At 37.9% G+C, this 21704-nt stretch overlaps 1 protein-coding gene across 2 annotated transcripts in view; it reads right to left on the bottom strand.

The window, feature by feature from the left end:
• Positions 1–3316: 3316 nt before the first annotated feature.
• GPI (glucose-6-phosphate isomerase) overlaps positions 3317–21704 on the bottom strand; it is a 40279-nt gene continuing 21891 nt past the window's right edge. For both annotated transcript variants that reach the window (XM_072043958.1, XM_027466953.3), the window contains 17 exons: positions 19956–20046; positions 18990–19058; positions 17000–17119; positions 15970–16053; positions 15740–15886; positions 13936–14007; positions 12841–12885; positions 11994–12047; positions 10969–11029; positions 9325–9368; positions 8929–9081; positions 8439–8568; positions 7997–8073; positions 7219–7347; positions 6604–6679; positions 6452–6518; positions 3317–4922 (listed from right to left, as the gene is read on the bottom strand). In XM_072043958.1, the coding sequence (XP_071900059.1) occupies positions 4799–4922; positions 6452–6518; positions 6604–6679; positions 7219–7347; positions 7997–8073; positions 8439–8568; positions 8929–9081; positions 9325–9368; positions 10969–11029; positions 11994–12047; positions 12841–12885; positions 13936–14007; positions 15740–15886; positions 15970–16053; positions 17000–17119; positions 18990–19058; positions 19956–19976 (1473 nt within the window). In that variant the 5' untranslated portion in view covers positions 19977–20046 and the 3' untranslated portion in view covers positions 3317–4798. The remainder of the gene's footprint in view (positions 4923–6451; positions 6519–6603; positions 6680–7218; positions 7348–7996; positions 8074–8438; positions 8569–8928; positions 9082–9324; positions 9369–10968; positions 11030–11993; positions 12048–12840; positions 12886–13935; positions 14008–15739; positions 15887–15969; positions 16054–16999; positions 17120–18989; positions 19059–19955; positions 20047–21704) is intronic.

Below are 21704 nucleotides of genomic sequence, written 5' to 3' on the forward strand. Positions count from 1 at the left end.
CTTTAACATTAAAATGGATGAAGACTCAATACCTTTTATATTTTTTGCTTGTCATTCTGAAATTTTCTACTATTATGGGCAGCAGCTATATAACCTGTGAATTAAACATGGCTTAGACGATAGATCATCGTAACTCTTCCAACTCCAAATAGTGTTAGAAGGCTAGTGAAGATCAGAACTGATATGGTTATTGACGGAGAGTTATGGAGAACTCCAGTGAGCCTCCATATGAGGCCTTGTACTGTCTCTTCTAATACTGCTTTTCTTAAGTAGTTCAGGAACCACTGCTGCTAGATCACAGACTATCCAGCCAGGGAGCCATGCCAACAGCCCTTTAGTTGTCTATTTTAATATATATAATGGATTTAGGAAATAAAGCAAATGTTAAAAAGACCTATCAGATAATTTATTAGAGAAAAAAGCAATGCTGCATAGAGATTTGTCTGTACAATTAAACAATGCTATGGCTACAAATTCATTTCTTGAAAAGCCTGGAGAGACAGTCCTGAAGTGCAAGCCACCTAAGTTAATGTCACTGAATACAATTTAAAAATAAGTTAGACCAATTATAAATGGAAGTCTTTGTGAAAAGTCATGCTGTTGATTTAAATTTCCAACTCCTACTGAAAAACATATTGTGAAACTTTAACGCTCTAGACTTCATAACTCTGTTGTATACTGTACATATCTACTTAACAATATTTTCTCCAAAATCCATTTCAAGAAAAAAATAGCAACAGAACTTGCTAGAGCAGAATACTTCTAGGAGTATACAAATTTAAGCACTTTCATTGTCATGTTCTTCCAGGCAATATGAACAAATGAAGAAAAATAATTTTTTTACTTGACTAATCTATATAGAATCATGGCTCACCTGCTGAAGCCCTGACACTGCAGATCGGCAAGTGCTTTTTTTTCTTGTAGAACAGCAATGGATTTAATTTAGGTTTTCAGTGCAGCCTGGGAAATTTTACTCATCTTACCTTTCTTCAAGCAGTTCAAGCTCAAACCATTATGATCATTGAGCCTGCAGAAACTCCGCATTTAGTGCTGGATAGTTTGGAAATTAGAACAACCCAACAGATCAGGTAACTGCAAATTGGGCCAAAGGGGATCACATCCATTATAATAAAATTTTCTTCAAACAAAAGCGCAGGTATCTTCGTTGTAATCATAGCGTACAGGCTCAGTCTTTTTAAACCACATAATAATACAAACATTCTTTGTTTACCCTGGTTTCCACACAGCCTATAACAAGTGCATACCCAGTAGGAATACAAGATGAAATTCACATGATTCCCTTTAAAAATATTAAATTATCTTAAGTAATTTCCTTCTCAAGAACTCTTTAAATACATTCATAGATCAATTTTTACTGTGAACATTATTATTATGTAATCGATGTACCATGTTTAACACTTACAGTACAACTGTACATACATACATGTATATCATTGACTTACCTGCGTACACTGACGCACTCCCATACTGTGTTTTCCTGAACCTTCAAGAGAAACGTATTTTGTGGTTAACACACTGGGCTGAGGATCAGAAGATCTTGTTCCAGCTCAAAGGACTGATGAGTTTCTGCTTACTTTAGGCATAGTACTTCCTTTCTAGATAGCTGTCAAAAATATATACAACAAAATATTCTCTTTTCCTCACATTTTCTGTCTCAGTGTAATTCTGTGTTCTCCAGAAGAAAAACCATTTCTGTGTTTCTTGGCCCGTCTAGTAACTTTTATTCTCTCCTGCAGCATAATGATAATGCTGTCTCATCAGGACACTCAGCCACATCCCTTAGTTTCCCAGTCAGAAATGACCAGATTAGGCCTTTTCATTATGCAAACGCTATTCATGAAGAACTCTTGGGGTTTTATTCATGCCTAGCTTGGTACTGCACAAAATTTAAACTGATTCACTGGAGCTGTAGTAGCAGAAACAGCATCTGAAACTTCTCATGTTTTTTTTCTTTCAACATGAGGTTTATCATGGCTGGAGAGGACCAGCAGTGCTGGGTCAGTGCAGGTGCCCAGCATGGCCACCATCCCACCTCCAGCAGTGGTGGTAAGGACATACATGGGGAAAAATGAGGAGGGTGCAAGCCTATAGTACCTTTCTTGGCTCTTACTCTTCAACTCTTGTAACTTAATGCGAATTCCTGAACCATGTGTAGTTTATATGCATTTAGTAATCCTCAAATTACCTTTTCAAACAGTGATCTGTCCAGTGACTCCTCCTGCTTTTTTTTTTTTTTTTTTTAAACTTCAACATCTTCCAGATACTGTCAGGAATCTCTGCAAGTCTACTATTTAGTAAAAAAAAAAAAAAAAAAAAAAAAAAAAAAATGTTGCTCTGAATCTGCCTCCTGCCTGCCCCGTGTGAGGTCTCCAAAGTTCTGGGGATTGTGCCCCCTTCTCTAGGTGTTTTTGGGTTGTTGTCCGACCCTGCTCCCACCCAGCCCTCAAGGCACTCTCCTCATGGCTCCCGTCCAGGCTGGCGCCTGCCTCCCTCAGCCAGGGTTGCAGCACAGCAACGCTTACAAGTTACCTCAGTGGTGTTGGTTTCAGCACCTGCCATTTTTTGTGGAAGAGGGGCTTCAAGCTAAGCATTTGTGCATTTAAAAGGAAAACATTCAGCGAGCAGACTGCCTCACAGACTTGTATGCATACAGGGTTTGCCAGGCAGCCAGTCACCCTCACAGCCGTTTCATCTCCAAAATGCAGCCAGAGTCTGTTCCCTTGTGTTTATTTGTACCTGTGACTGTGCCCTCTGCCCTGCTGAGGGGAGAATCGCCATCAAAGCTGCGTCACTGCCTTTATCCTGCAGTTGGCTGTGGACATTAGGGATTATGTCAGGCAGCAGTCGTTTTCACGCTCCACGAACTCTGATTATCAGGTAATAATTCTGGTATCCAGCCTGATTCACTGGCAAGTCACGGCTAAGAACTCCTCCTGAGCGTTTTACTCGGTCGGTAATTTCACCGCCGGTCAGCAAATAGCGCAGAGAGGAGAGCCCGCCCAGCCGGGCCCTCAGGGCTCGCCATTTCCTCACAGGAGCGCCCGTCGCCAGGTGGCGCCGCGAGCCCGCCTTGCACGCGCCCGCCTTGCACGCGCCCGCCTTGCACGCGCCCGCCTTGCACGCGCCCGCCTTGCACGCGCCCGCCTTGCACGCGCCCGCCTTGCACGCGCCCGCCTTGCACGCGCCCCTTTTTCTGCAAATGATCTGAGTCCTGTCTGCTACCTCAGGGCCTGTGGTGGTGCTGTTTCTGCAGCCATCTTCACGTCCTCCCACAATAAAGAGCTGTTTCACAAGCTTGAAGTCACCACTGCTGGAGTATTGTTTTATTACACACAAACAGTACCACAGTCTTTTTGCTCTTCTGCTTTGTGTTATGAGGTAAAATTTCTGGGGGTAGAAGTCTACAGGAGTAACAGATAACAACACGAGCTACCCAGCAATACCACCAGGATCATGCAGGATGTCACTTCACACGTTACCTCTTAACAAACTGTGAGGAGCTGAGATGCAGGAACTGTTACAGAGCTAAAGGAAAGTTTTAAAACCTTTTGTGAAAATATTTTAACTCCCTCTGGTGGGCTATTTGTGGCAGTGCTTTATAATGGTGATCAAGAACATAGCACCACTGTACTGTTCACAGTATGAACGTAAAATTCCAATTTAAGCAGACATTGTTAACCTCATGAAGGAGTTCTTAGTGTGTCGTATCAGTAATAACAAGGCTGCTGCTGCCGCCAATTCATTGACTGACAGCAAACATGTACAGTAGGAGTTGCATGTTCAGACTTTCTTGTCACTGTATGAGAACAACAGTTATTATCTTATTTTTCCCTTCCACGCTTGTGTCTTACCTTTATTAGAGGTGTTTGGAACAATAGCCACAGCATGCTACTCTACTAACAGAGAGGAGTAAGAGGGGTAGAGAATTAGAGGATAAGCAACTCATTCACAAGCAGTCACATTGTTCTCTAGTCAGACTTCTGTTAAGAGTGATGGAGATTTAAGACTGAAATAGAGTTAAGACTGAAATAAGCCATCACTTGAAGGTACCAAAATACATTGCTGCAATTAATGCCAATCTTCAGCTTCACATAGTTTTCCAAACTTTCCAGAGCTCAATACATCACTGTCAGTCCAGGAATATTCCTGCTTTTTGAACAGCTGTCTGTGCAGAGCTTTCATGGCTTCTGGACAAAATCAATACAGACCTACCAAAAGTGGCAAACTTTACATAATAGTACTAAAACATCTGCATCTTGCTCAGACACATTAACATAAAACCTGAAAAATTTATAGCCATGGATTACTCTATTCTTTGAACATACTTCTAGCTTATAGCAGACCCAGTCCAAGGCAATGACATACTCAACAAGCTGGTGCACTTGACTTTAGAGAACCTTACACACAGTAAGAGAAGTGTTACTGGGTCTGCGTTTTAAAGATACAGAAAAAAGTGAAGAAGTTTTACTCATCCATCATATCTTTTATTTCCTAATATCATGTGATCATCTTTAAGGAAGTTGACGGATAAGAAGTGAGGAACATACCAGCTGCACTTTACAGATCAACAACCACAAAAATAGAAAGCAACTATACAATCTCTTGGTTTCACAACTAGTTTTCATTGGTAACACTTGACGCAACAGGATTAACTGCAACAAGTGAAGAAGCTATGTCGGTAAAGTGCTATTTTTGTTAAAAGTGGCTAAAAAAGCACAACTACAACAGACTTAAGTATTCGGTCGTTAGATTGTCGATGTCCTCGGAATCTTTCACTTCAGGCTCTGTGTTTTTTGATGAAATTGATGAGCCCATTTGTTGAGCTATCATGAGATGTCACTGGAGCATCTGACTCCAGTTCAGGCTCAATTTTCTTGGCAAGTTGTTTTCCAAGCTCAACTCTGCATTTAAAGAAGTATGAGAACAAAAAAAGCAGTATTAGTACTAATTTAAGGTGTGTTAAGAATAGGTGCCAGTAAAAAGAAACATGACAGTTAACATTATGGCTGACCAAATTAGTTATTGTAGTGCCATTCACAAACTGGGATTCTCACAAGTACAACTGCCTAGCTGAACAAACAGCTCAAATTACACAAGATCTCTAACGAGAAAGCTTTGTTTTATGTACTCTTTCTGCACTGTAACTCCCTTTCAGTACTCATTTATGTTATGCAGCCTGCTGCAGAGCAGAGGGCATTCAGCATGCTCCTGATTCACCATTAAATACAGTATCAAAATACTGACTTGCAGCACCACGATAATGAATAAAAACAGCCAAGCTCTGGGACTGCAAGCTTTCTTCAGCACTACAGAGGGCTATCCAGACACAAACCACCAAGAGATATATTCCAACAGCTGCAAGAAACTAAACCGGTTCTACAGCATATTCTGCTTGCCCTCCCCACATTCCATATTTAGGTTTGGATTCCATTCTAGATTTTCATGTGCTACAGAAAGAGCTGTATTTGTATCCTACTCGTTTTTCAGATTTTATAGCAGACAGTTACAGCTTTTATCAGACAGTCTTCCATTTCCAGTTTCTGCTTCACTGTTTTAGGTAAAAAACTGCTGTGGTAACATAGCTCTAAGAATATATTCAGAAGATCTCTCATTCAGTTTTTATGAAGGAAGCTTAGTGTAAATTAGTATTCTAAGCCTTCATAGAAAACATGATCTTTGAAATAACCCCTGCTGTGACACAGGCAGGTTTCACCTAAAAAAAAAGTTACCCTTTTCCCAGCTCTTTCTTGGGAAAGTTTTCCACACAATATGTTCTACAGTTAATCACTACAGATTAAAGATAATTATTATCTCCTGACAAAGTCTTCTATTTTTAAAGAAACCAAAGTAACAAACTCCTTATTAAGCAGCTGCTTTATACATGGAGCTCTACTACAAGTGTAGGCAGAGGTGCAGCCTGCATTTGGCTAGGGGCTCCTATGCAAGATTGGCAGATGCCTTCACGTAGCTCCAGCCCAAGAAAAATTCAGGTGGTTAGTCTTAACTAGCAGGTACCACTCAGCTGCCTACCACGTGTTTCTGGAGATGCTTTCACCCCCCCCCCCCCCCCAATTACAAGGTAAATTCTCCCCTTATACTTGTCAAAGCACGCATTCAGCCTGCTTGACTATGTTCTCATTATTACAGTGTTGAGCCTGCTCAGTTATCTTTTCTGCATTCAGTTTGCTGGTTTTTATACTGAAAAAGCAAAGGTCCCCTAGCTGGAGTTGTATGTAGGGCCATTACGCATGGCTGAAGATACATGGTGGATAGGGTACATGGTGGTTTATTCTCAGAATCTGGTTCCTAATTAAAACTATCCTATAATCATTTAAGTATTCCACTATTTTTTATTGTCTTCTCTAAATCATGACACATTAAGGTAAACCACAGTTGGTAAGTATACCAGAAAAAGATCAACGAGACTTACCCCCACTGGTCATAGCTGTTAATATCCCAGACAACTCCCTGAACAAATATCTTGTGTTCATACATGGCTAAAACAGGAAAATAAATTATTTATCAATAAGCTTCATCAGAAAGTCTTAGTAAGGATTCACAGTTGAAAGGTCTTTTACTTACCAATGATTGCTCCCAAAGTGAATGGGTTGAGTTTTGTAAACATGATGGAGTTGGTTGGGCGATTGCCTTCAAAGACCTTTAAAAAACAAGAGGTACATTGTAGTATAGTGCATACTAACAGGTTTCTGATGCAAGTTGCACATTTTCCTGACAGCCCACATTTGATTATTTTTATTAGCAGCAAAACGGTAATCCTGAAAGCTTTAAAGGCTAACAGTTTCAACCATATAATTTTCATGTTCTGTATTATTTTTGTAGCCTATTCCAAACAATGGCAAAACATTATCTCCAAGCACTGCTACTCCCACCATGGCCACGTGAAGTTGTGAAACAAAGCTGCGGCAATGAACACACAACTCTACCTGAAATGCCTCAAAAATCTTCAGATCATTATACTTAATGGTAGTGCCATTTACAGGCTGCTCTACTGTACCTGGCAAGGTAGAGCCTTTAATAAATATGACTCTCACTGTTGTCAAGACAATAGCACTTAATAGCCACCGGAGGGCACTGCTGCCATTAACAAGAGCCATCAAGCAGCATACCAAGGCAGCGCCCTCACAACAGCAATACTACTAATCAGATGAAAACCGGCAAATTACAGAGCCTGATTACCTTGTGGGGAAGAAGCTTCTCCAGAGCATCCCCACTCAGTCCTGCTGCTTGCAGTTCCTTACGAGCTTCATCAGCAGTCTTTCCTTTCATCAAGGCCTCAGTCTGAGCAAGGAAGTTGGCCAAAAGGATCTAGCAGGTAGAAGACAAACAACTATTTCATTATCTCAAAAACAAATACTCAGTGCCTGAAAGCAGACTGAGAAGTCTTATTTTTAGCACTGAATATGGCAACAAATTATGCTATACCTTTGTGTATAATGCCTGCTGTTGCTTTTTACCTTGGAGTGGCGAGACACTTGATTACTACTTAATAGTGCGTGCATCCAAAAACATACAGGATTGCTCTGAGAAATCTTGCCCATTAGAACTGACAACAAACCTAGTAAGCTCAAAGGAGCTGGGATTTCGTGTCCCTTTCAACCAGTGTCTATTCCACACCATATTATTAACATTGAATGCCAGCTGCTTTTCCACCAAGAATAGTCAAAGTTGGACAATATGTACTCTATCAATGAAAGTTCTCACAGTACACCACATAGCGATCCCTACCAATACAGAAGTTTAGTTTCCTATTCCTTGCCTAATATTAACATGCAAGTTGATGGGTATTTTTTATCCTACTAGTTATACTGAAGATAAACATTTATGCTCCCTACAAACCATAAAATGGTCTCTCCTGCACTATCATTTTTTAAAGACCACACTTGTCTGACAGAAGAAAATTGCTGGTACACAATCCAACAAGAAAGTATGGGTGTCCTGATAAAGAACTCATTACCTTGTGATGCAAACCGTTTCTGACTGGATGCTGAGTCTGGACTGGGATCAGAAAGTCACAGGGAATCATGCGAGTCCCTGCAAGAAGAGTCACGTTAATAGCCTTACAACATTAAAGTTTAAAAAACAAACAAACAACAAAAAAAAAATTATTCTCATCCCACTGAGTTATTGGAAGACTTAGCCACTTCAACAATTTTAAAAATTTTATATGAACTAGGGGAAGTGACCATACAGTTCAGTTTGTTCTAGTTGACGCTCCTTATTGTAGACATGAGACCTGCATCTGCAACCTTGTAAAGCCATGAATTAAGGGCACTACAGACATGTCACACTAGCCTAGCCTAGAGCCCAGCCTCTAGATCAGTGTCAGCTCTGCACCCCTGCAGCTTTATGGTCAGAATTTAATTCCAAAATAAAAGTAAGATAAAGTCCTAGTTTACCTTGATGAATGAGCTGGTAAAAAGCATGCTGCCCATTGGTGCCTGGCTCTCCCCACACAATAGGGCCAGTACTGTAGTCCACACGAGAACCTTTCTTGGTAATGTACTTGCCATTAGACTCCATGTCACCCTAAAAGGGAAGAGTAGTTATCATTTTTCTTGTAGAACCATCACTATCAGTACAAAGTTCCATATATACTTAAACTCTATTAAGTGCTGCTTTTTGATAGAAATTCTGTAAATACCAGGGTTACAGCTGCTTAATTTATGGGCGCAAACTTAACTGAGATCTGAGGGAATAAAGAACAAATCTCTAGATTAATCAAACAAGTAAGACAAGATCAATCTTGGCACCGCTTTTTGTTCTTGATTACATCAATTTACATGATTACAGTTATAACCTAAAAACATATTATCAGGTTCTAGATCCAGGACAAAAGCACAGTTATATCCTTGCTTCTTGAAATCTTCTACTCTGGTTAGGTCTTACCTGCTGGAAGTAGGCAGCAAAGCGGTGCATGTATTGGTCGTAGGGCAGAAGTGCATGGGTTTCACATCCGAAGCAGTTTATATACCAGACCCCCAGCATTGCCAACAGAACAGGCACATTCTTCTCCAGTGGAGCCGTATGGAAGTGGTTATCCTTTTTAACAAATGAAAAAATTACACTTCTGAAATTAATTGTCATCCCTCCCAAATCCTAAGTGTTTTTGTGTTTTGTGTTTTTTGTTTTTTTAAACTGCTATTTTAACCTAGAGACCTCCCCCAGAGGGTCATTTTAGAAGCACTGAGAAAGCATCGGGAGATGAACTTTAGAAACCAGTCTGTCTTCACTTATCTTATCAACTTAAGAGAAGCAAATCTGAAATAGGCATCCCACACTCACCATCCAGTGGGCTCCAGCAAGCAGACTCTCAAAGTTGTCAAAACCTAACAATGAAAAAAGTCGATTTACATTTACTATTGTAACTTAAACTTGATTTTTCTGGTAGAGAATTTTCCTTTACGCAGAAAGGCTCCCAACCACTAATTGAGTTTAAAATTGCACTTTAACTTCTCCCGGAGTTTACATCCCATAGAACAGATATTAGTTATGATTAAAGCTTGGACTTCAGAGCAAGCCCGATTTCATGGAACATACTTCAAAACTTTTGCCTAAACTCCCCATTCAGGCAAAATGAGCAACTGGAAGGAAAACAAAGACATTAAAGCCAGAATTGGTATTATTAAAGGCTACGCAATTTTCTTGCTTATTAGCCACAGTGGGAAAAGCTTCGCCAAAAATCAGGACAAGGCTACTAAAGCAGGAATTTCTGCATTGGTCTAAGGATAAACTGTAGTAAAGGTTGTTTTGAAAGGTTCGCCTCCCTTCCCTGTTCTCCTAGAAAATTCACCTGATTTTGTTTGCTCTATTAATAGGGGATTTAATCATCATTTATTTTCATTGAGTATTTTAACTAATGCCATCCTTTTGCACAAAACCATAAATCCCAATTGTCATACAGAAAAACAGGAGATTGCAGTGAAGTATCTGGCAGTCAAAGCAGAAGCTCTACCTACCTACCTTTATCTACCAGAGCTCGCTGGTAGAAGCCAGCTCTGGTAGATAAAGGATCTAAGGACAAGCAGTGGAGATAGCCAAAACAAAATCTAACAGCAGAGTTAGACGGTTTACTGCAGACGAAGCAGTGTCTGACTGAAGTTTATTTTGCTGTTCAAATTGTTTTTTCCACACAACTGCTATTCATATCATTCTAAGAACACCATAACCAATGTTTTTCTTCTAACATCAGTCTACAGTAATTCTATCTTTTATTTAGAAAATATGTAACTTTATGGTTCAAGACTAACTATTGGAAATGATTGATGAGGGAACAAATGCAAGACTGCTGAACAGCATGTTCACCAAGAAACAGTTCCTAGAGCTCTTTCACATCCACTGTGTGCTCTCCACATGCATTTGAGACCTGCAGAGATGCCAATGGTGCCCCTGTAGCAGTACAGATAGGTGAGGATTAATTTAGAGGGTCTTTATCTTTATTCCACGAAGAATTACAAATAGAAACAGCACTCGTATGCCATCAGGCTTCATAATCTAGGAGAATAAGGACTGGTGCTTATGATGTGATAGGAGAAGGGATTTTTTTATGCTAAAAAACTCATGCAGAATTGGAGACAGGATTTGACACACAGAAGTTACATAACTCAATACTCTAAAGTAGTTTATGCATGTCAGTTGTAAAAAATCTAGTTTTCAAGACTGATGTGACTTTACATAAGCCAAGCACTTTTGGCTATGCAATCAAATATATCTAATTTGACTACTTGTACCTACATGAGTAACTTTGCAAACTACATTTATAGTACTGAAGCTTTGACATTTCCATCGCATTTGATTTTAGCAGAAGCTCAGAGAAGTTGGGTAAAACAATATTTGTCCCAAAACTGATCCACAATCCAGTATTGTGAAAATATTCCACAGATATACTCCCAAGATAGGTTCTTATTAATGTATCACGGGAATACATACCAATATGCAGGGCAATGGAGAGACCAATGGCTGACCACAGAGAATAGCGACCACCAACCCACTGAAAAAAATATTAGTTTAGACAACAGAAGTGTAAAGGTTTTAAATTGAAGCTTATCTAAACTATTAGGAAATAGCAGCATGTGTTTAGACTATTTTCAGCAAAAGATTCTTTTTGGGGGCAATTCACTACAAATCACATGGCATGGCCAAGGGGACCTGTACCTTACAGTAGCCCCAATAAATCCTTAAGTATGCATTTCTTTAAGGAGTTGAAGTTTTCCAACTAGTCTAGAGGCTATGATTTATATAACATCTGTTGAAATAGCTCTCTTGATAATGACTGCAGTTCATTCTCAAATACTACATTCACACCTTGTGTTAATTGCTTTCCTAGTACTGATCTGTAAGAGAAGCCTGAGTCAGCGAGATCGTGACATTACGTAGGAAAAGGTAACGCTCTAGTTAAGTTCTAAATAGTAGCTTTAAAGTGTAGTTTGTCAGGCAGTCAATGTGACAGAAACCAGCCTGTTTCTGATTTTAAGCAGGTAAGTAGAAAGGCCAAGGCTAAATGCACTACTTAAAATATGCATCTGCTATAAAACATCAAGTTCGACTCCTGTTTCTGATGTTTGACCTTTACAGACGTAGGTTATATACAGTAGACCCCAACAGTCAAATGTCACAGCTTATAATAACTACTTACATAGAGGAATAAGCTAAGACTTCTATCTCCTATTACCCTGCAGATGATTAGTCAGCCAAGAATACAGAAGGCTCTTCTTCAGACCTTCGTCTACAGCAGGATTTGAATTGAATGGCCAAGATACAAGACTGCTTTACTTGCCTGTCACACTCAGTTTACTTTTAGGCATAATTTTTCAAATGTTTCAGTACTGAGAATACAGCTACTATTTTTTTAGTTTTGTTTTGGTTATTATTTAATTTGCTGACATCTAATTAACACTTTCTGAAATAAATTCTAATGGTTAGCATCTACTGCACAACATTAGATGTTTACTTACATCCCAAAATTCAAACATGTTCTCAGGGTCAATTCCAAAGTCTTTAACTTTAGGCTAGAATAAAAAAAAACATGGAAGAGAAGACAAACATTGTTAAAAACCTTGATGTCTAGCAAATAAAAAGCACAGGTTTTATGCCTATTAAATACACAATTGCCCAATTACACCTATTTTAAAAATACATAGTATCCATCACAAAATACACTATACTTTTATTTCCAAATATCACTATTGCCATTCAGCAGTCTTGAATTCAATGACATAACTCATTCTATCAGAGTGGCAATATAGTTAGGAGTTGAACTGATAATGTTTACATTCAACATGCCCAGAATATTACAATGGAGCTTCACACCAGTTTACCTGGCAGCCTCAATTGTTGCTGGGTCTTCTATTGCTGGGCCTTTTTTAATTGCTGCAGCTCCCCCCTCCTTCTATTTTGGGTGAAATACCACATCAAGGTACATTACGCTTATCGTATGCAAGAAATTATTCACATAAACTATTTGCATCACTTCAGCACTTATCTTAGTATTTTGAGTAACATTTATTTATAGAACTGTATTCACACACACTTAAACAATAACAGGTACCCTTCATTAGTAACAGGACAGGTATTACAAGCACAACGTCTTGATTTCAGATTTATAAAGCTCCAGCAGAAAACACATCTATAATGGTGCTTTGGAAGGATTCAATTTATGTCCTGTAGAACATATATGCATCCTTTCAATAGGAAAGCAAATTATTAGTATACGAATAATGGCATCTTAAAGGCTTCCTTACAGGAAGGTACAGTAAGACCATCTTAAAAGTACATAGCAGAAAATCTAAAGTTTATACTTACACCATTGGTAGACAAGGCAACAAAGTGCTTGGCCACAGCTGAAGGCTTAATAAAAAATGAAGAGTGTTAGATCTAGAATTCTAATTGTTTTTGTTATAAATGATAGCAAATCAGTTTTAAACAAAATATTCTTGACTATCATTAGTTATTTGCATGTTTATCAACTTGAAATCAATTTAATCACATACAGTGTAAGATTTGGCAGAATGCCTATCTGAAGATAATGTTCTGACAATATTTTCATGAAGGCCTCCCTCTGGAGGTAGTCACTACTTTGAGCAGCACTCAGTTTCCTTAAGAGTACGTTACCAGTTTGGTATATCACTAATTCCACTTTTGGGCAGATGGAGTTTGTTGTGCAAGTGTTGCCCTTCCTGCTACAGTTGCAAGATCAGGACAACTGCAACTACTGATAAATCTAAAGCTACAGATTCAGACTTGGGTCTTTTGTTAAGTGTTCAGGCAAAGATAAATTGTCTTTAACTAATATAATGGGAGACTTCAATGCCCTGCTCTCAAATTAAGTACAGTTACCCTCACTGGAACATGTTAAAGACTACATTAACCACCTGAGCAGGCAGTATTGCTTTTCTTACAAGAAATTGGACAGAATAAGCCAAAAACAAGGCTTCTGTTCATAGCACAACCATCTGCTACAGAAATCTTATTTTACTGCTTTTATCTTATTTTACTGCTTCAACCATAACTTCATTGCTAGTTTTGAAAGACTTTCCAAGAACTGAAAGGTAATGACATGTAGAGACTATATTCTTTCTGTGTCAGTGGTTCCACCAAACCATTAGCTAGCTCTAAGGCAGATGCAACTGTGTATTACTTTAGAGGCAGGATTTGAGGGAAAACCAACCATAACCACTGTCTATAATGGAAAACTTGTTTTGTTACTTTGTTCAGACATAGCATCCTGTCACTAATCATGATGCACTTCAGTGTTGTGCACAGCATTTGCTATGCTACACAGCTTATGCTTGGGCAGCTACTGGCCCCGATCCAAAGCATGCTTAAAATGACTGGGGAGAAACTGCACAATGAAAATCTGTTGCATTCTGTTATATAATCTAAGCACATTAGACTTACATCATTAGCAGCATGTAGGAACCACTCTTTGGCCGTTTCTGCATTAGTGATCGTTTCTTGGGTGGTGAAAGTCTGTACATCAGAAAACGGAAGTATAAGACGCTGTACTTCAAATTGAAACAAGTTCAGGCTGCTAAAACATTTTTTCAGATAACCAGATCAGAGTAGTTCTAGAGGTTCATAAGACAGCTGCTACCAAATTTCAGAAAAAAAAAAAAACTAGCAAGCTTACCAACCCAAGTCAGCAGTTTGCTGGAATTGGAGTAGTTACTCCCTATTTCCTTCCAACCTCCAAACTGTTACACAAAACCTTGAGACTTAAGTTTTTTTCCCCTGTACTTCTACTAAGTATGAAGTTATATCACTCAATTAGGAAGTAGTTAATTGAGCTTCAAAACAGGACAACCCAGCTGGACTGTCCTCTTGTTCTTTTATTCCTTCTTTTCCATGCAACACCACTCATTTTTGCTAAGACTCTGCAAAAACTATTTTGCTGATTAGAGAAAATATCTTCCTGCTTCATGAAGTGTGCAAAGAAGTTCAGTCATGCAGTTCTGCAAAGATCTACAACCATTCTGATTTACTCAACCATCAAAATTCTGCTTTAAGGGGGAACACTACATTCAACCTACTCTCATCCATCTCCAGAAGTATTTCATTATGAAACAAGCCTGTTAGGAAAAACAAAAAAATACCATTCATCTTCTTCCAAATAAATCCAATTATCTAACTACAGCTTGGCAAATAGAAACTGAAGTGTTACTCTTTCAATCTTGCAGTCTTCTGAGCCTTTGAACCATGATGCTTGAACTCAATTATTCAAAATGACCATTAGTGTTACTTTGCAAAGCTTACTTATTATTCCAGAAGTTGCTCAGCTACAGTATTGCCAAAATAAGATAATGAGCACCACAGTAGAGCATGGTCAGCATTACACACATGTTCATTTATTGCAGATTCTGTCGTCAACAGTTAAAAGGTCCTACTGTGCTTTACAAATGAAGGCAATCCACATTATGTAATGATGAATTTTGTCTTCAGTTTCCTCTGATAAGGCAGAAGCCAGTATGTTCTAGTCAGCGTACCTCAGAGGAATTTGGCTACTAGCAATTAAGTTTATGAAGTTATAAAATAAGCTTGCTAACAAGGTGAGATTTACAAAGGTAGCTATTAAGTCCATATTCAGAAATAAAGTGCTGTCTTAAAAATAGGTGAAGGCAGGCTGCTGGTAGTGTAAGTACAGAAGCTTAATATTTATAATGCTCAAGGCACTCAGCCTTCAAGTTAGAGAATGAGCTTTTGCTACTACCCTGAAACAGAATGAAGGTTTCCAAACTACACTGACGTGAAACATCAATGCAAAAAAAAACACTATTGACAACACCGTCCTTCATAAGCAATATAAAAAGACCAGAAGTAAAAGTAAGGAATGAGATGAGTTCTTGAATTTCTAGGAAATAGAAAAATGGGATCATGCATTCCACCCACAAAGTATAGTAACAAAACTTGTTAATAATTTAAATTTGTGTTGGCTAAGAAACGCCTAAAACAACATCAAATTGCTCTTGTGTATTACTTCTCAAGAATAAGTCATTTTCCGTGCTTGACTTCTAGATCCTTAAACATTTCAGTAGCAATATACACTTGTATTGCAAGTTTAGGATTAATCAGAACAGATTTTCTGTTTGTTTTTTGAACTAGTGTACACTAGAAGTCCTTAATCTAGAACTTCCTGTGGACTGAAGTCTTGACTGAATCTCTGACCACTTGAAGTATGTCACACCAGTGACCTTAGTAGACATACCTTTGATGCAATGATGAAGAGTGTAGTGTCCGGTTTAAGCTCAGCCAGTGTTTTGGCTATATGAGTACCATCAATGTTAGACACAAACCAAACACGTGGGCCTCCCTTGGAATATGGTTTCAGGGCTTCAGTTACCATCAGAGGCCCCTGAAGAAAACCAACAGTTAGGTTTTATCTTCATTGCAGACATGTACACACAGATGTAAAATGTACAGAAGTCAACTGCTTACCAAGTCAGAGCCACCAATCCCGATATTGACCACATCAGTGATTGTCTTCCCAGTGTAACCTTTCCATTCACCACCACGGACTCTCTGGCAGGAAAAGAAACCAAGTATTTTATGCTATGTATATGCTGAAGTTAACAACTCTAACCCTGGAAGCAGGCTGTATTTTCAAGCACTACTGCAGAGCATGTCCGAAAAAAAATTAAAGTTTCCAGACCTTACAGCCAATACTCAAAACTACTTTGCTGGGTAGACACTTCATTAATGCTTACTTCTTTAAGTGTTAGAAATTTAATGCACATATTTAAAACAAACTGCAAAGATCAGTCTAGTCTTCTTACATGTGGACTGCTAAAGCATTTACAACAGGTGAACTTAAGGACAATAGAAGTCAAGCTAGACATGAAAGAATCTTAGGCATTCAATTATTTGCACAAGACATTTAAACAGATGCCTACATTAAAGATGTACAGAACCAATAAACATTAATGATATTTGAAGATTTCTGTATGTAACTAGGGAACAAAAAGCTTTGTGTTGCTGAAACAGTAGAATCATAAATGTATCTGACCTAAAGACAGTGGATCTTTAAAAAACTACTTAAGCAGACCACAATCAAATTAAAAGTGAGCTGGGAGCTTCTTCCCTCTCTCCTTCTGATTTTACAAGAATTTTAAGAGGCAGTTTCTATGTGAGAGTCAAGTAGTAAGAAAGACGTTAAGAAGAAATAAAGCCATATTTGAATGGGGTACCTCATGTTTTACAAGACTTCAAACTTCTGAAATAAATAGTACTAAAGAAGTAAGATCTGGAGAGCCCATTAAAGAAAAGCCCACCTGCAAACTGACATGCAAGAAAGTCACGCTTAAAACAGCTCTAACTCCATGCTTGAGCCAGTACTGTTATAAACCTAACCCAACAAGTGGAGAATAGCTTGTGTGAACCAGTCTATAATCAGTGCTTCACAACATGCCTGTTAGAGAACCTGGTTGACTATAATACAAACATGAAAGGTTATAGTGATATACTATACCTGGCAGAAGTGTTTCATTTTGTCCAACACTTTGTTTACTTCTGGAACAACATCTTTCCCATCCACAAGTATTGGCACATTGGAACGATTTCTCAGAGCGATATGAAGCACAGCTCGGTTCTAAAACAAGAGGAAGAAGGAAAAACTTGAGTTATTTGTGACTTGCACTTCACCCAGAAAGTAGTACAATCTTAAAAGCTGTTAATAATCCTTCAGATTAACTGGAACTGCTTTCAACTGCTGTCTGCTGTTAAACAAAAATATTTTCTAAATTTTGGTAGACAGTAAAGACTGCCCCCATAACGAGTGGTCAGATATGTGCTACTTTATACACTGTCTTTGCACCATATTAGCCTACAAGTTCTAACTCATCAGGACAAACACCTGGCAGTATCATGCTTGGGTAAACTACAAATAATTTCCACCTAAGAACAAACTGAGCAGTCAATGCCTGCAGCATCAAACACAGACAAGTCTTAAATATTTAGGACATGGCTAAAGTTTTCCAAATCTGAACAAGAGTAGTAGACAAGTCAGTTCTTGCTATTAAGCAGCTTCCTTCTGTCTTACTGCTCTACATTTATTCTATTAACACTGTTTGACAGCATTCTGTTTAACATCTCATGGCCATTTCATATTGTCCACATGCTCCAGAGTCCATTCAACTTCATTTTCTATCTCGCATTAATAGAAAATGAATTAAACCAAATCTCATTCCAGGTCTTCTTACTGTAAATGAGAAGCAGGCCGATAATGAAAGATTAGTCATCATGAAGGTAACTGCTAAATAAAGTTGCCATGTTGAGACTATATGGAAGTTGGGAGTTAGCAGCAGAAGCCAAACACACCAGACAGTTTAATATTGTGTTCAAGTGCTATCAAGGAAGAGTATATTCCTTTAAAAGGACTTCAACCATTATATTTGATCTTAGGTTAAAAAAAATGAAGAATAACTCCATAACATATGGTCAGATATAGGGTAACCTTGTAATAATCTGTGTTACAAGATGCTATTGAAAAGCAGTATCTGAAAACCAGAACCAGACAGATGTTAAACTCACCCACATTTCCCCCTGCTCCCTTTTTTCCCCCCTCACTGTCTAAAACTGTGTTTTGAAGGCATTAATATAAGATGAAGAGAAATGATTCTCCAGTGAAGCTTTCTGGTTTAGTCTGTTCATTCCTACAAACATGCAGTATTTACAAGCAACACAACATTCAGCCACTGAGTGATTTTTAAGTAAACTGCTTATGCAAGAACTAAATCAGTTAACCAAATCAGAGCAAATATTGATTTCTGCAAATTTACCTCAAATGTACTTAAATATTTAAGGTAGACCAGTAAATCATGTTGCACTGATTTTCCAGTTTTCAACCTACTTTAAATTTAAAAAAAATAAGGTGCGACTGGTTCCTTTGTATGTTCTAGAGAAGATTTAACTATCATTACAACCCTCAAATCTACGGAGAGGAATATACTCAGTCTTACCAAAATACATGGCTGGTTTTTCAAGATGGCTTATACTCTCTACTACTAGAAGTGCCCAAAGATAAGTAGCATCAACAATCCAAAGCAGAAAGTCTTACACAACCCTTGCTAACACATTATATGCAGATTACTAAGCTTTATGAACACTCGTTAGGCAAAAGCTGCTAAGGCATACATGGAATGAAATACTCTGCTCTATGCCCTTTTCAAGACTTAACTCATCTTCTTCTCTACAGAAGAGTGCAGAAGAGAAAGGAAAAAATACACCAACTCATCTAAAAACAATTTTTGATGGAGACAAGACTGAATAGCTTTATTCACATTTTCTTCTTTGCAAGAGAGCTTAGAATTTCTCATGTAAGGAATGAAACAAGTTAAAACCACTTTCAGCATTTCAGAGTAGCAATTTGAGTTTTTCAAAACTTCTCTTACAGAGATGCATTAACATCCATAATATAAGCACAACTGAAAGGTAAGAACTATATACAGAAATAGCCTTACCTCAGTGAAGTTGATCTTCTCTCCACTGAACATTCGCTCTCTGGCACTTTCCACACCCCTTGACTTTGCCTGAGAAATGTAAAAATAGATTTCTCTTAAAAATAGTAAGTCAACATGTACTACAAAGGTCCAGCTACACTAAGTAGAGTACGCAGTTAGCACAAGAGAGCAAACTAAAAGTTAGATGAAAAACACACCATAAACTAGTTTTAAAATGTATAGGAGTTCATGCTTATTTTATAGGAAGTATTTTTATTCCCTTAAAAAATGCTACATGGTACCATGTACTAAAAGATCAAGATGTAGTGAGTAGTCTTATTACTCAGTTTCATCTTGACAGACTGCTAAAGAAATAATTTATATTTCTTTGCAACAGCTTAGGGTTTTTTTGTTTGTTTTTAAACAGAACAGCAGCAAAAAGTAGTTTCAATTCAGCTGTTTTTGGAAACTTTAAAAAAATCTATTCCATCTTAGCCTTTGGCTGAACCAATAGTTAAGAAAGGGTTGTAATTATGGACACCACGCTAAACTGAAGTTAATGACACAAGCTTCTTAAAATACATTCAACTGCAAATGAATCTCAAAATTAAGACTACGTGACATGAAACCATGTATTTCCATTTGAGGTTTATAAAATATCAGTTTCTCTTACACCTTGGTATTCATCTCTTATTTTACTGCAAATCTCAGTAATGGTCCCATATGCCAGCTGGTTTGTCACAAACATGTCTTGACAGACAAATCAGAGCTCAAGAGAGATCTGGGAATTGAAAATGGCTCTGCTCCTTGTGGCCAAAGGAAAATGCATGACTTACAACAATGCCTTACTAGGCTTAAAACCATGTGACCTTGAACTTTGATCATCTCTTGAATTGAGAGTTAAATTTGTATAATGATAGAATGAGTTACAGTTTAAAGTTAACTTTTATAACACTGAACTAATAAAAAAAAGTTTTCTTTAGTTACCAGTTCCACCAGCATTTTCATTACTTCTTCTGTAACAAGGTTCTTCGAATAATCCAGTAAGATATCCCCATGATCAGTATTCAGAGTCAAGCTGCCAAAACAAATAAGTTGCTTAATTAAACCTTCTTAGAAAGAGTTTTAAGCAAGACAATGACAACTCTACAAATAGTAAGTAATTAGAAACCTAGTTAGGCTAAGTTAATATAGATGACCTGAGGGACTAATGGGCCTCCACAAATTTTATAAAACGATTTACTAGGTAGTATACCATTTTAAAACTTGACTATGGTTTTCAATAAGCTCAATTGCAGTGTTCATTTTCTGCTTGTGAAAGTCCAAATACAAATACAAGTATATTTAATGCACAGCCACATGATCACGTTCCACTTTCAACTGAGCCACTAGCAGTCTCTAGCAACTATTTTTTCCTATTAAATCATAGGTACAAAGCTATGACCATCTTTTTGCAGCGAAGAAAGTTATACTGTCTTCCTACAGTTCATTTTTACCAAATTTAGACTTTTTTTTTAATATGGCAGACCAAACAAAACTCATTTACAAGTCTATACAACTTCATGTACAGAAGTACTGTCAAGTAAGATGCAGAATTACTTCCTATTTGTGCACTGCATAGTCTCACTTTGCTTACTGACTCAGAGCTCTACAAATGATTTTGCTAATCCCTCCCAGAGAACTATAGCCTAACATTTAAAAGACAAAGACTTTGTTTAGAACTGAGGTAAAACATGAAAATAGTCTATCAAGTAAGTCTTGTTGTATTTACTAGCCTTGTATCAAAATGCGAATTTCTACAGTTGCTCTATTGTCTTATACAGCAGTTTTATACTCATTTCTCCTTTGCACTAATTAACAACCTAACATACACATTTACTTTAAATTCAAGAGTCAGTCCTGTAAGTCTTTCAGGAGACTTTATTAAGTCTACTGTACAGTGCCTTCGTTATGAGTTACTGTCATGTTTGCTCCACATGCTCAAGCCACAGGAAATTGCATGCATCTAAATTCAGTGTTTCCGTGTTGTTCATTATCTGCCCTGCCTCTAGTTTCTCAATATTTGGCCACAAATATTATCACTTGTTTTTACTGCAAAGATATACTATGGACTTGGCAGGGATGAAACATAGCATTGTTGCTATCCTACACAGATATAACATTACAGAGAATGCAAAACTGGAAGAATGGGACTGAACCTGCCACAACAGTAATGACCAGCAAGGTCTAGACACTTTGGTGGTTTCAATTTTGGGGAAAAAAAGACAGTTCAAGACCAGAAAACTGGTTTTAAAACAGAAGCAACTAAATAAGGAAAGATGTGTAACTTCAAGTACAGGCTAAAGATAACATTTATCAAAAAACAAGGCAAGTAAGGGAAAACAGTATTAATACTGTTAATCATCCTTTTCTTCAGGAAGGTGCAAGAAGCAATCCTGAAACCCCAACCACATAGTGTAAGAATACCTGGAACATAACTACCTAAGAAAAAGACTTACCTCTCACCTACCAAACTTGCTCTTTATTGATAGAGTACAGAAAAGGAACAGATCGTGCAAGTCTATTTAAAATTAAATGTGGTATGTTTACAGACAGGACTAGGTTTTCAACACTTCATTAAGGGCACTGCAAGACCATTATGATGAGATCTCTCTCTCTATATATATATATCTCATGATAATGATGATTCTTCATTACTACAGCTTTATCATAGAAAGATAGCCTTAGTGTTCTTCA

Source organism: Anas platyrhynchos, chromosome 12 (genome assembly GCF_047663525.1).
Source record: "Anas platyrhynchos isolate ZD024472 breed Pekin duck chromosome 12, IASCAAS_PekinDuck_T2T, whole genome shotgun sequence".
Taxonomy (NCBI): domain Eukaryota; kingdom Metazoa; phylum Chordata; class Aves; order Anseriformes; family Anatidae; genus Anas; species Anas platyrhynchos.